Raw genomic sequence first — 15880 nt, 5'->3', positions numbered from 1 at the left:
GTTCTTGATCTCTGCCGACTTGCTACCCCTCCTCCGTGTTGGATTCTTTTTGTTTCAGGCTTTGTTGTGTTTTTGTTTCAGCCTCTGTTGTGTTGCGTGTTTGTTTCCGGCTCTGTTGTTTGTTTATTGTGCAACACTATCATTTTTTGTTTTACTTTTTGACTTAGCTATATTAAGACAATATTCTCTATCTTTAACTTGTGCATTGTAATTCAATCAAGCTATTTTTAACGGAATATAATTATGTTAATTGTCAACAAATTTGCAGCAAGTTATTGCATATTTTGATGATTAATTACATTTAGTTGGTGATATTTTACGTAGGGTTTTAAATTTGAAAGATATTTAGGATGTTTATTTATAATTATTTATTATTTTATTATGGAACGGTTTTTCTGGTTGAACCACAGTTAGACCGATTGGACTAGTAAATCAATAAATTAGTGACTAAAACGGTTTGATGACCGGTCCGGTTCTTAGAACCTTGGAGACATCGCACCAAGAAGCTTGCTTCCATGGCTGCCACTACCTGACCTTGGTAGTACCTTCTGGAATCAGACATGATGCGATTGAGCTGGTCCGAATAGCGGAATAGGTCTCTCCACTGGCATCTCCTTAGCAAGAAGCTCCACCGCTGAACTACTTATGAAGTATGAACTGAACATGTGAACCTTGAACGATGCTGTACCGAAGCACAATCATGAGAAAAGGACACACAAGTTGGCACTGCACGTGACTTCACCATAACCACCACCATGTCCTCCACCAACGTTGTTGTTCTATACAACGGCGGCGGCCTCATCAAAGCCGGCTTCGGCGTTGAACACGACCCCGCCGTCATTCTCCCTAACTGCCTCTACCGCTCCCCCTCCTCCAAAAAATGGCTTCACCCACACCCTCTTCACACCACAACTACTTCCACCGATTCCACTGCCGCCGAGCTGGACTTCACCTCCGCCGCCGTCCGGCGCCCCTTGGACCGCGGATACCTAATAAACTCCGATCTGCAACGAGAAATCTGGTCGCACCTCTTCTCGTCAATCCTGCGCATAAACCCAACTCAGTCCTCCCTTCTCATCACTGAACCCTTGTTCACTCTTCCCTCCATTCAGCGCTCACTGGACGAGCTCATTTTCGAATATTTCAATTTTAGGGCACTGTACGTGGCCGATTCCCCCTCGCTGGTGCACCTGTACAAAGCAAGCCGCAGGCCCAACGGGCTTGTGTCTCGGGCCCAGTGCAGCCTCGTTGTTGATTGCGGGTTCTCTTTCACTCATGCTTTGCCTGTGTTTCAGAATTTCACGCTGAATTATGGTGTTAAGAGAATCGATTTGGGTGGGAAGGCGCTTACTAATTACCTGAAGGAGCTTGTTTCGTTTCGGTCTGTTAATGTGATGGAGGAGACCTTCCTCATTGACGATGTCAAAGAGAAGCTCTGTTTCGTCTCCTTTGATGTGCCGCGCGATCTCCGCCTTGCCAGGTACCCGAAATGCTTTGTTTTCTTTAGCATTTAGCATGCATTAGTGCAAAGGGGTGTGTGTTTGGAATCAACTTGTTGAATCTTCATGACATTGTATTAATATTTTTCTAAATGAACTGCTGGTAGAGGTAGCCACAATTTCATGTGCTTGACTAGTCAATTGCTGGTAATGGGGTCTGGATACTAATAGTATGGTGAAAAAAATTTAGATATTTGAATTCAATATGTGGTTTGTAATGAGTATGAAAATAGATTGAATCACTATGTTGCGTTGAATCCATCAAGAATTGAAATCCTTGAATACTTGATTTGCAAATCATACCCAGATGAGTCTAGTTTGATATTGGGTTGTTTGAAGGAATTGAATCCGTGTGGTGTTTCTCTATGATATTATTTAGTTTCAAGTAAAAAGGTAAATCAGTTTTAGGATGGATTCAATTTAGTTACCACTTACCAAATAGGTGGTAAGGTTTAGTATTCATAACAATCCTTTTGCCTAGATGCTTTTATGTGGTGCATTTTTCTTTTTTTCTGTCTTCACTTTTTTTTTTTCTAAATAGGGAAAGTGGAAAAGAAAATCTCTTCAGGGGCACATATGTGATTCCCGATGGTATCACATACACCAAGGGTTTTGTTAAGCATCCAGAGCGAATACACAACTATCTTGCCTTGAAGGATTGCACTTGTGGCTTTCCTCCTCTTCCAGAGGAAACAAAGGGGAATATGAACCGCTTGGAAATTGCTTAGATGCCTCAAGACCGAAACAGAATTGATCTATCGAAAAATGTATTTGTAGGCGCGTTTCTTTTAGTACGAGACGTTTATTTCAGTTGTTTGATTTTCCTGCTTTCATTTTATTATTTGTAGGAATTTGACTTGACAAATGAACGGTTTCTTGTCCCTGAGATGATCTTCCAACCTGCCAATTTGGGTTTGTATTCATACACAACACTCCTTGTTTGAGTATTGAGTTTATCAAGTTAATCTAAATGAGGATAGTCCGGTTCCTAGAAATATAGTTTAGATACCAATGACAAAAACAAAGAATGATATTAGTCTACTTGGGTCTTTGCTTCTTATTATCATCCTGTGTTCTCTGAAAATACTAATAAAAACAGTTTTGCAGGTATGAATGAAGCTGGGCTAGCAGAATGTATTGTTCGAGCTGTCAATTCGTGCCATCCACATCTCCACCCTGTACTCTATGAAAGGTTTTTAATTCAAACCATTTACTCTGATGGTTCTGTTTATGGTTGGTTATTTACATGTTGATTCTCTGTTTCATCTTGCAATCTATCTATGCGATTTTCCTTTTGGCAGCATAATTTTAACGGGCGGAAGCACACTGTTTCCTCAGTTTTCTGAGAGATTGTAAGTTCTTTGTCTTATCCACTATACCTTGTTCCATGATAACATAATTTTTGTGCACTTTGCTTCCCCGTGTTTAAATTATCGACAATCGACGATGTAGAGAGAAGGAGCTCCGACCACTAGTTCCCGATGACTATCATGTGAAGATAACTACTCAAGAAGAGTAAAACCCGTTCCCTAATTAGTTTTGTTTCATTGATGTTGGGAGAAGTGAAGTTTCCATAAACTAACTCGTTTTTGTGTTGTAGTCCCATACTAGGTGTTTGGCGTGGAGGATCTCTGTTGGCGTCAAGTCCAGATTTTGAAGCAATGTGTGTAACTAAGTCTGAGTATGAGGAGCTTGGTTCTGTTAGATGTCGCAAGAGATTCTTTCATTAACTTCTGCATGCCATAAACTCTATTGCTCCAATCTTGTACTAACCCATATTTTCACTATTTATTAGAGTTCAATCTACTAGACGGATTGTGGAGGTGTATGTATCTTTTATTGCAAAACTTGCACTTAACATGCAGCATGCTTAGGTAGTTAGGTATGTACAGCTTTTTAAGTTTATAACCACTTGGAAAGGAATCAGTAATAATAGCATTGAGATTCCAAAGCAATTTTTTTGGGGTCAGAAGATTTCAAATTTTCGTGTATTACAAATCGTTCCACATTGTTGCTTTTTTTTTTTTTATTCCTCATTGAGGATTCGAACTTGGATGCAGCTCCCAATGAGGTAGGTGATGCTACCATTAATCCAAGGCCTCGGCTGCGTCAAATCCACATTAGACTAGACATTTTTGTATCGAATTGGGAGCCACCGGAATATTTGTAAAAAAAGTAGATTAATTTGCGAAAAAAATAGATTAAAAATAAGATTCTTGCTAGAGAGTCAATAAAATATTTGTACAATGTGTATAATGGGTTATATGAGTTATAAAATAAACATTACTCATAATATCCAGAATAACCATCCGAGTACTAGAGATAATAAACATTGCATGTCATAAAACTATTCATTTCAAAAGCTTAAACTAATTTTGGGATTCACCAAGGATTGAACTCTTGACTTTTCGAATCTAGAGCTCTAATACCATGTCATGATACCACTCATTCTAAAAGTTTACGCTAATGGAAAAAGGTACCACTAATGGTTATATCTCTAATACTGAATCGGACATCTCTAAACCTCCATTGTACACATTGTACAAATATTTTATTAGCCCCTTATACTTCCTCTAAAAATAATTCTAAAAGACTAAACTTTTTTAAGTTAATCTTTTTTTGTTTAATCTAAGTACTACTTTTTTAAAAAAATTTTGCTGAATACTTATTTTTTTTTTTGTAAGAATTTGACTGAATACTACTTATCCCAAAAACTAAACCAAATACTATTGAAGTGTTAATTTTTCATTTTCCTTTGGCAAAGAATTGTCGATTTTTCTTCCAATTGAAATTTACCCATTATATGTTGGGTCAAAAAAAGCACAAACAAAATCTGACCTAAGATTAATAGATTACATTTAGCCAAGGTTCTAAAAATCGAACCGATTTAATTACTAGTTTAATAATTTATTAGTTCAATCTGTTTAATTGTGGTTCAACCGAAAAAACTGTTTTATTCTAACCATTAATTAACACCAGCAAGGTTTATAACAACAAAGTACATTTATAATTTATCAATGTTCTAAAAATCGAATCAGACCACCAAACTGGCCGGGACTGATCGGTCAAACCTAACCGTGAACCGGCGGGTTTATGAAATTTTACCAAAACGCCGCCATTTGGCTTTTCCATTTAACCCAGCAACCCTAACTCAAGTAACCCGCTAACCGTTGCTCCACACAAGACACAACGGCGCAGCACTCCCTCTCCCTCCCTCACCCTCGAACTAGTCCTTCCTCTCACCGTCGGCGAGCTGTCTCTGTCACTTCCGTCCAGCCGCTGGACTGCTCCTACCACCGTCGCAAGTTGGAGCCTCGAAGATTACAATTGCGATCATGCAGCGTCGCCAGACTCACCTCATGTCTCCGTTGCGCACCTCTGTTCCACCGTCGCCAGCATCAGCTCGGTTGCACCGGTCAGTTTTGTTCACCGATTCTCCCTCTGTTTTATACTTTTATGCTTCTAGCTTTAGGTTTTTCTTAATTGTTGAATAATTAATTAATTACTGTTAAAAAATCTGTAAAGTTGTTATGGATTGAATAATTGTTAATTAATTGTTGAATTTTGCTGTTGTTATTGGTTGAATTTCGCTGCTGTTATTGGCTGAACTTTGTTGTGGGTTGCAGTGAAGCACAGTCGCCGGGATCGCCTCCTACCTCCGTCGCGAACTCTGTTCCACCGTCGCCGACGCCATCTCTGTTCCACTGGTCAGCGCTACTTCTCCTGGATCTGCTTTGCTCTATTCTGTTCTGTTCTATACTTCTAGCTTCTACGTATTTTTTATTTTTTTTAATAACAATAATTGTTGAATAAGTATTGTTAGATAATCTGTGAGGGTTGAATAATTATTATTAATCTATGAATAATTGCTATTGTTACTGCCTGATTACTTAAGCCACTTGGGCAAATCTATTAGTTTATGCTATTACCACATATTCACACTGTATTCCCTCCCAGATCAGAAGCTCACCAATTTTTTTATGCCTTCGGTGATGAATTGCTTCTTTAGTTTTATGTTATCTTCTACATGCCCGAGGCCTAGCTAGTCAAATGTTTGTGCAATATGACATTGTTTTCAATACCAATAACATTTAAATAACTCTATGTAGGTAGATATTTTAAGTAATCATGTGTATTATACTATTTGTTGTTAACCATTCCATTATCAATTTATTATTCAGATCAGACTCTTATGCATAAAGATAGAGATATAAATCATAAATGTACTTTATTGTTATAAACATTGCTGTTGTTAATTAATTGTTAGAATAAAACGATTTTTTCGATTGAACCACAGTCAAATCGATTGAGCTAATAAACCATTAAATTAGTAGCTAGAATGATTTGATGATGGGTTTGGTTTTCAGAACCCTGGTGTGATGTAAAAATTTTAAATAAATAAATCATTCAAAAAATAATAAAAAAATAAAAAATAAAAATAAAAATTTTCAAATTCTCATGCATTTTTTTGAAAATTCATTTTGAGACCCAATTATACTAGTACTTGATTTAAATGGTTAGAAAGAGATATATGTTGATCAAAATTTTAAATAATTACTAATTAAGCTTTATATAGCATACCTAGAAAGTACTCCTTTTAGTTATGCATAGAATCTGATTTTGCTTCTTAATTGATGATGTAACTTTTTATTTTTTGTTATTCTTAACTCAATCTCTATAAAAAAATTTATAAAAAAAATAAAATAATAAAATGAAGGATATATGTGCAAAATGATAAAAGAAAATGTACGTATTTCTACCAAAATAATTACCAACAAAAATTATAATAAAAATCTACCAGAGAACTTTCCTATTTAAAACTGAACACTAAACACACAATAAATTACAAGATATTTAAACAGGCACTTAATTTACACAAGAAGAAAAACATGCACATTGCTACTATTATTAGTACTACTCTAAAAATAAACATTCAAGGCAATGAATTGTTGTTTATAAAGCAAAACAATTCATTCAATTCATTGCCTAATTCTCCCCAACCCAAAATGTGCTAACACACCATATATATAATTACCCAACCAATAATAATTTGTCACACATTACATTAGTTTATGCAGATACCGAATTCTAATTACTTGAACAACAAGCTTCACGACTTATTAATAATGAAATTACCACATTAATAAGCTAATTACTGATTTATAGCGTTAATTAGTTTCCATCATCACCAGAATTCCCCTCAGCTGAAGAACTCCCAATGCCAACAAGGAGTCCCCTACCGCCGCCCACCAAGCCTTCGCCAGTCGAACCACGTCCAAAATCCGGGAGCCCTCCGGAAGCCATGGAAGCTTCGGGGCTTTGCAACATGTGAAGAGCTGGACTTGCAGTTGAGGAAGAGGTCACACCAAGTTGTTGTTGTTGTTGAAGCAGTGAGAAAGGTTGTTGTGCATACAAGAGTGAGGATCTTGCAGCCATTAATTGTTGTTGTTGTTGTTGTTGAGCTTGCATGTAGTGTGATCCCTGCTGCATAATCCCGCTAGAGGGGTACTGCAACAGTTTGATCCAACATGGTTAATTAGCATGTGTTTTGTTTTTGTAGAATTGATTCTAATTATAGAATAGTTTAATTATTTTGTTAGTTTTTATAGTTGTACCAAATTTAAAATTAAGTTTTTATATTTTTTTTAATTAAATCTCCAGACTGTTTTTAATTTTATAATTAAATTTGTATTAAAAATATTAAAATTAACAAAATATTCCTTATAAAAAATATATAGTTAAAGATCTAATGAAATTTTTAATTATAAAAATTTTTAATTTATTTTATATTGTCAATGACCTAATTATAAAATTCAATTAAAAAAGATAAATATAAAAACTTAATAATAAATTTAATAAAATTATAAAAAACAACAAATAATTAAACCTAATTGAACATATACAACAAGATAATAAGTAAAAAATTAGCATAATTATTTATTACAGTCAGGGGCATATTAAAAGAGGGAGAAAAGTATTGGCCTTGGACCCCTAAAATTTTGAAGGATATTTTTTATGATGCCTAAATTTCTCCTTATATACGAGATAGGTATTTAAAAACTTAAAAAATCTAATATAATCTAATGGTTTTAATTGTAATTAGTTTTAACTATTTGATGGGTTTAAATTTCAATAGTATTTTTTACTAAAATATATTTATATGTGATTTTTTTTCTGATATATTGATAAATTTTTTTCTGAAAAAAATAACTCTATAACCACATTTCAATCTGCACATTTAACAAGTTTAAGCGGATCGATTAATAACCTATTCTTAAAAATTAGAAGATAAAAGGGTAAAATGAAATTAATAACCCTTCCAAAAAGTGCAATTAAAGTTACTAAATTGATCAACAACCAGGAAAACTAAAAAAAAAAATTAATAAAGAAAAAGGGGGATGTACCTGATGAGCCGGCATGGCAGGAGGTTGTTGGGGTTGAGAATCAGCAATTGCAGCTAGGTACATAAGATTTCTCTGAAGCCTAGATTGATTCCTGAAAATTGAAAAAAAATGTCAATATGATGATAAACTTTTTATTGTATAGTACCACAGGAATGAGGAACAGAAAAGGAACCAGCATCTGACATTACTACACAACTAGGAGACCTCAATATGTATGTGTTAGGGAAACATCATTATTGCATGCAAATATGCAATAATGCTTCATGTTTTCTATCTCTGGCCAAACAAGCTTTCTTTTTTTTTTTGGTTACAAGATCTAAAATTTTGATATTTCTTAGAAGATATCCTCTGCCATTTCTATCTTCTTTTTTCCCATACATTTTAAAGAATTGCTCTTTTTATTTCATTCTTCGTTAAGATATAGAACTTAGTTAATTCTAAATGGTGTGTTCTACTCAATAGTGATGAAAAAAATGAGTCAGCTAATTTGATATATATATATATATATAAAACAAAATTCATTATGCATTGCCAAAAAGAGGGTTGTCATTGTGTTTAACAAGTAAATTATAGTAGCTATATATTTAAAAAAAGAAACAAATTTTCCACCAAGTCATCATGCTTTTCAACTTTTTTTTCTTAGGAAAAAAATAATAATTAAAAAATTGCGGTGTTTTAGGTAGGAAATGAATCTTCTCAATGTTTTTTAATAATTGAGAGAGTAAAGTGTATTTTTTTACCATTAATTTTATAAGTGAGATAAAAAATAAATATAAAAAAAATAATAAAAAATTAAAAATCACACTTTACACTTTCAATTTTTTTAACAATCGAGATGATTCGTTCCTTTTTAGGTATATTACTTTATATAGAAAAACTGCAAAACCTTGGATGGAAACTCCAAAGTTGATTTAAATATCTGATTAGACAAAATGACTTTGAGGTAACTACTTAGCTCATGGTAATTTAATAAAAGCATCGATCAATGGTAGGAAAAACCTGTCACACGCTTTAATGTAATAATAAATAATAAATAATCATATGGCAATAATACGATAAACTATTAAAATAATATCTAATAATTTATGTTATTAATAAAAATAATTTTAAAAAATACAAATAATAAATAAATTCTAACAAATTTAAAATCATAACAAAAATTAAAATAATATCTTTTATAAATAACAAATAAATTTTATATTTGACAAATAGTACATTTGATCCAAATTATTGTGAAAAAATTTGGATAAGCATTTTACAAAAAAAAAATGCAAAAAACTAGAGAAAAGTTTCATCACTAGACTTTTCTCTATTCTTTTTTTTTTTTAAAATTGGTCATTTGCAATACCAATTCATGTAAATTAAAATTACCAAGTTATAAGAATAAAAGTATAATTTTCATCATGTTTGAAAACAAAATATTAAAATTATTTTTGTTACGTTTTAATATTTTGAGAATTTATTTATCATTAATATCTTTTAAAATTAATTTTGTTAGCAATATAAACTTTGTAATATAATTTTAGAAGAAATTTTTTACTTATATAAAATAAAAAGATTCAAAATTATTAAAATATCCTAAATCAGTTTCTACTACGTACGTAAATATTCTTTTTTATTATTACATAAATCGTCCCAAATTTTGTGATTTAGGTTAACTAGTTAAATATTGCGGGACAATTTATGCTTAAACTTAGTAATCCAAAAGCATGTAAATCATTTTAGAATATTGTGTTTTCGTAAATGACTATAAATCGTCTTAGAATAGAGAGAGTAACATGTAAAAGTTAGAAACATCAAACTCTGAGGTGTTTTATGCCTTGCTCTAATCCTCAACAACTTAGAACGATTTATGCCTTATCAAGGCCTTGAGATAATTTATGTGTATGTTACAAATCTGAAGACTTTAAGGACAATTTATGAAGATAGATAATAAGTCTATAAATAAACGAGTGTAATGTATACTAAAATAAATGTGAAGTGGAAATTTTAAGAGATATAATTTAAATTAAAAACTAATTTAAAATGATAGATACTAACTTCTTTTGTTATTTTAAATTATGCTATACTTTATTATTTTAGTACTCACTAGGTACATTTTAAAAGTTTGCTAATTTATTATTTTATTTATTATTATCACTTATCCACATTTTACTTTAAATAGTCTCATGTTGTTGAGTAAGGTATACATTGTCTCAACGTTCTATGTTTTTAACTTTTACACATTACTCTTTTTATTTTGAAATGATTTATAGTCATTTACGAAAACACAATAGTTAGGACGATTTATATATTTTTAAATTACCAAATTTAAGTATAAATTGTCTCAACATGCAATATTTTACTAATTAATCTAAACCATAAAGTCAGGGACGATTTATATAATAATTAAAAAAGATATTTATGAAGTAAATACTGATTTAGGAAATTCTGATAATTTTAAATTTTTTTATTTTATATAAATAAAAAAACTTTTTAGAGGTTTATTCTAATATTATATATTATTTACACATTTTTATATTTTTGAGTTACAGTATTTTATAATCTGACAAATTAAAAATAATTTGAATTAGAATTAAGAATTTGTCATTGATGATTAATAAATTATATATTTTTAATATAAATTTAAATTTTTAACAGTTATTTCAGCAGATAAATGACTTAAATACTGTACAAGTAAAAGTTGGTTTAAAAAGCTTATTACCATACAGTAAACAAACTTATTGGCCTGCAGGTGAAACAGTGGATCTAGATGCTAAAACAGAAATCGAAAATTTATTATCAAGATTGATGCACAAATATTTGTAGGTTTCTATTATCTATGCTTTCATCAGGACAATAATAAATCAACCACAGTGTTATTATTTCTCACTCATCATGTCATACAATAAAGTTCATATGATGACAAAATACTGAAATAGGTGGTACAATAACTTTAAATTACTTTTTACTCCACCGCGGAGTAAATGCTTCAATATTACTTACATGTCTGGTTGGCAATAAGGACATTCACCATTATATTGTGTCTGAATATTTTCATGTGCTACTGGCATATTATATACCGGTAAAAAAAAAATCCTATATTTTAACTTTTTAATAAAGATAAGTACATCTTTATATGGAATTATTACAGAAGAGTATAGAGAACAATGATATTATTTAAATTTGTGTTTATATATATTATTCACAAAGGAACATGAGAAACTTATTTAAAAATATGTCTACTATATGTTTAATAAATACCTAACAATAAGATTAGAATTTAACTTGAGTGTATTGATAATATAAATTAATTAACTAAATGTATTCATTTTGAGATAGCTTTTTTAATAATACGTGAAAAGAATTATTTATGTGTTGTTAACAGGACAATATTGTCATATTTAAATATTTAATTACGCTTATCCGTAAAACTCGAATAGTTGACAGAAAAATAAATTTGTAAAGTTTTTTATTATGCTAAAAAAATACTTTTCTATATAAGACGTGAGAAACCCAATGAAAGTATTCAAAGAGAGTAATTCTTACTCGGCGCATTCGCTCAGCTTCCCAGAATTCTGGCTTTCAACAATCTTCAGAATCAAGGACTTGTTCTCATCTAGATACTGCATTAGTTAAGAGGGGAGGGGGGAATGGTTATCGAGAAGAAGTCAATAATGATAACGATTTCATAATAATAGAGCAGGGAAAATAATAACATATAAAAATTCTTTTTAAGAGATGGGTTGTATGCACACTCTTATACTATATTTTTTTTAATATATAAAAGTGAATATAATAAATATAAAAATTAAAAATATGGGTACTTTTTCCACCAAAGAAGAAGAAAAAGGTTAGACGTACATTAAAGTATATTACAAGGCGGTGTGTAAATATTATTTTTCTGATGTCTTAACTTCAAATAAGATTTAATGAAATTGTGGCATGCAATACGATGACATCTTAGGTGAGGTATAGTATTGAAACCTAAGTTCAACTTAATCTATTAATGACGATTTTGTTTTTTTAAACAAATTTTTAATTACCAACTAATTTATGTATTTTTTAATGGGTAATACAAGTACTAAAATCAACAATCAGTATAAAATACATGTGAGAATATAAATATACATTAAAAATAAATTAAATTATATATATTTATATATAAATACATTAGTAGTTGATTTTAGTAACTGATTTTAGTGTACAAATAATATATTCAAATAAAATCATAACTGTACAATGATATAACAAAAGTAATGTCAAAACCGGCAGATGAAAATATGTCAAAGCACATGATTAATTACATCAAAAAAGCACCAACAATTAAAAAAAATGTTATTTGTACCATTCTTGGTGTTAATAATATATAGAAAAAGGAAAAACATATACAAGGAATGTTACCTTGATACCAAAAAAAAAAAAAAAATACCAAATGTTGATGACAACCATCATTATTAACATTTGTTAAACTTAACAGTATTAAGGTGCAAACTTCTTTACCATGACAAATGCGAAGCAATAAGAAAAATATAAAGTTACATGTTGTCAACGGGTATAACCTTTGTTTGATATATTATAGTTACATAAATTCACCAATTAAGTAATGTATTGTGTACTAATTTGTGCGTACCACATATTAATTCAAATAAAAATATTTTGCATATAACAATCGTATTGCATTCTTTAAAGCGGAGGTGAAAAAGTATTCAAGGATATCTGGCAATGCAATGCAGTAACCGGAAAGTGACGAGAAGGAATAATAAGCAGAAACATAAAGAAGAGAAAACATTAAAGCACCACAAAAATGGTACTATATGCTAAAAAGGTAGCATGTATATATATGATGGGAAAAAAAAAGGAAGAAAAACTATTGCTGTTGGCATGAGACGATGATGATGCTGTGTGTTGTCCTTTGTCTACAATCCGTATTGTAGATATTTTATTCAAATTAAATAAAAAGTAAATAAATGAGGTGGTTGTTCCGGTGAAGGGTTGATTTGGTGCATAGCCATGTATACCTGTTGAATGTGATCGGTGGTGACGTTGTTGGGGTAGTAGGGAGGCATCATGGGCTGCATCTGCATCTGCATCAGGTGCTGTTGCTGCGACTGCTGCTGCATACTTATATCTTTCAATCTCTCTCTCTCTCTCTCTCTCTCTCTCTCTCTATATATATATATATATATATATATATATATATATATATTTGAAGCTGGCCTGGCCTTTTCTACACACACTCAGTTACTACTCTATGAAGAACCAGAGAAGAGCTGATCCAACACAGTGTAGTGCAAAGAGATAACAGAAACACTACTACTGCCTTTTGCTTCTCTCTCTATCTATCTATTCTTCTGTTCCCCACTTTCCCCGACTTCTCTTCTCTTTTGTTATGATGCTATATGCTACAATATACCACCTTCCATAAAGATATTTATTATAAGAGAGAGAGAAAAAAGGGGAAAGCTAAAAGGAAGAGGAAGAGGGGCGCTGAGTGATGTTTGTATTTTGAGGGAACGAACTTGGTTTTTTGGAAGTATCTTCTGTGTTTTGTGGGCCCACTACTTTCTCATCGTCATATCTTGAACTCTGTGTCTTTGTTTCCTCTCTACACCAATATATACAACGCTCACGTGATTCGGAGGCCACACACCAAATAGACACTCAAATTATACATCTATAGAAATGAGACTCATGTTTACACCATGACTACACATTTCTTTTAGGTGATACAATGATAAATTAATACGTACCGATACGTTTAAAATATGGATAAATAACAATAAAATATGTAGAATTTATTCTTTATGTCAGCATTTAATTTTTTCTTTTTTAAATATATAGTATATCACCACTTTTACTAAAACAACCTTTTAATTAAATAAAAATAAAAAATATTTATTTATTTAATTTTATAAAAAGACTTAAACATCATTTCTTTATTTGATTAGACAAAAATATCCTTTGAATATCCCTATCTTAACAGCTTCTTCCCAAATCAAAAAAGGAAGTTGAAACAAGAAACCCTAGCTTATCCACCACCACTGCAAGGACTGCCCCGTCCGTCGCTCTCAGGCACTACCATCATCGTTTGGTCGTCTGTGCTTCTTCCTCCTTCAAGAATCACAACTTTTTCTTCCTCGAGCTCGGCGCGTCAGTTCCTGGTATTCATCTGCTCCATCGCGCTCCTGTCGCCGTCCGTCGGGCGCTCAGTCACCATCGTCTTCGTCTGGTCGTCGCAGATTTTTCCAACCCACCACCGTCTTCTGAGTTGTGTTCGTCGTCTGGCCTCTGTCTTCGTCACGATTCTACCCCCTATTCTCAGACTGCTCAGAAGAAAAACCCATCTCCATTCCAGTTTCCTTCCTTCGAGTTCAGAGAGCAGAAGCTCAACCAAGAAAAAAATCTTAGGCTTCGACGGTCAGTTCACTGCTAATTTCTTCTGCGTTTTTTTTTTATTTATGCCATGTTCAATGATTATTTGATTACTGAATATTTGAATGTTTTGTGTTTTAATTTTTTATTGAATGATTATTTGATTACACAAGTCGCATATTGGTTGTCAAGAAATGCCCAAGCAAGTTAATAATGACATCTTTACAATGAAAGCATTAAATACATATAATTAAGTTAGCACGATATATGAGAGAAGACAAATTCCAAAAGAAACTATATGAAAAATTGAAACTATATGACATCTATTGGAACTTGTAATTGACAGTAAAATGTTTATAGTTTCAGATGGTTTCAACATGCTGCACAAACATTTGTGAAAATTCCCTTCTTTAGAGCTGTCTCATATCTGACATTTGTCGTTACCCCCTTTTTCATAGTGTTCGCTGTGATATGGGCAGTTTATCACCGTGCTTCGTTTGCTTGGATCGGTCAAGACATTCTTGTAAGATTAGCTTACTACTTTCACCCCTTTTTTTACCATACCAATGTCTTCTACTGTTTATTATTTGGCCTGAGCTACCTAACATATCTTAGTAAAACTATAAAATGTTCATGAACTAGAACAGAATCTGTTACTTCTCATATGAGTTTAATATGATACTCATTGCATTTATTTTGAGAATGTTCTTGGTCATTGAGATAGGATATAGCCACTACTAGTTTTTGTGTCCATGTTACTTGTAGTTTCAGATTTATGTTGATGTTGTCTATTTTCTCTTATCATGTTTTATTTTTCATGATATTAGTTCTCTGTTAATGTTTGATTCAAATAGAAATTGATTTTCTGCTGTTAGGAGTTCTTATTAGTTTTGCACTTCCTTCTTTAAGCCTAAAGCTTCGGATTAAACTTTCAAGATAGAAATGAGTGAATTGATCAAATATTTACCTCTTCAGCCGCCTTCCTGTCATGCAGGGTATCACACTGATAATTACAGTTTTTCAGATTGTACGGATACCGAATCTCAAGGTAACAATTCGTTGTCAAATTCTTCATTATCTATGATATTATATTGTTGGCTATTTTTTTGGGATACTACTGAACTATTAACATACCACTTTTCTTCTTTTTCTCCTTGTCTCTGTATCAGGTTGGAACTGTTCTTCTCAGCTGCGCCTTCCTATATGACATCTTTTGGGTGTTCCTTTCTAAACAGTGGTTCCATGAGAGCATCATGATAGTGGTGAGTGTTCTAAAGAAATGCTTTCCCTTTCTTTACAAAGCTCGAGTTCCCTCTTGATTGCTATTGCTTTGTTAGGTAACCAAATTGATTGCTATTGCTTTGTCAACTCAATCGACATAACAAACGGTTACAGCATAGCATGTGACAATCCAGGTCTGGTTTCTAAAACCTAACTTCTTGAATCATAATTGCAGAAAATTTTTTGTCATTGGGAAAGAAGAGAGGTGAACTCAAGATTTTATGGACAAGGGGAGAACCAGAGAGACCTTGCCCTCACATGCAAGAAGAGGATCAACAATCACTTAACCAGCATTGATCCCTCTCATCAGATTTGTATCTTAGGTCTATTAGTACATAGGAG

The 15880-nt window shown here is 32.1% G+C and overlaps 1 protein-coding gene, 1 long non-coding RNA gene and 1 pseudogene across 2 annotated transcripts; 2 read left to right on the top strand and 1 right to left on the bottom strand.

Moving 5' to 3' along the window:
- Positions 1–247: 247 nt before the first annotated feature.
- Positions 248–3480, top strand: LOC112710970 (actin-related protein 6-like; annotated as a pseudogene).
- Positions 3481–4669: 1189 nt separating this feature from the next.
- LOC112710968 (uncharacterized) lies at positions 4670–13368 on the bottom strand. Its single transcript, XM_025763476.3, has 4 exons — positions 12904–13368; positions 11432–11508; positions 7904–7994; positions 4670–7007 (listed from the first exon to the last, which is right to left on the bottom strand). Exons 1-4 carry the CDS (start codon positions 13003–13005, stop codon positions 6672–6674), a joined length of 606 nt encoding a protein of 201 aa, XP_025619261.1. The 5' UTR covers positions 13006–13368; the 3' UTR covers positions 4670–6671.
- A 1254-nt stretch (positions 13369–14622) lies between these two features.
- LOC140174973 (uncharacterized) lies at positions 14623–15510 on the top strand. Its single transcript, XR_011865135.1, has 3 exons — positions 14623–14780; positions 15252–15305; positions 15427–15510. It is a non-coding gene; the product is annotated as an uncharacterized lncRNA (long non-coding RNA).
- The last annotated feature ends 370 nt before the right edge of the window (positions 15511–15880 follow it).

The sequence above is a fragment of the Arachis hypogaea genome, chromosome 9 (assembly GCF_003086295.3).
Source record: "Arachis hypogaea cultivar Tifrunner chromosome 9, arahy.Tifrunner.gnm2.J5K5, whole genome shotgun sequence".
NCBI lineage: Eukaryota > Viridiplantae > Streptophyta > Magnoliopsida > Fabales > Fabaceae > Arachis > Arachis hypogaea.
Note: the sequence above shows the minus strand (reverse complement) of the source record. Positions and strands in the feature narration are given on the sequence as shown.

Excerpts from the sequence above, each read along its gene's own strand:
- LOC112710968 (XM_025763476.3), bottom strand. The coding sequence starts at position 13,005 with ATGCAGCAGCAGTCGCAGCAACAGCACCTGATGCAGATGCAGATGCAG. Across the intron at positions 11,509-12,903 it reads CCACCGATCACATTCAACAG|TATCTAGATGAGAACAAGTC; the intron begins GTATACATGGCT and ends TAACTAATGCAG. Across the intron at positions 7,995-11,431 it reads AAGCTGAGCGAATGCGCCGA|GAATCAATCTAGGCTTCAGA; the intron begins GTAAGAATTACT and ends TTCAATTTTCAG.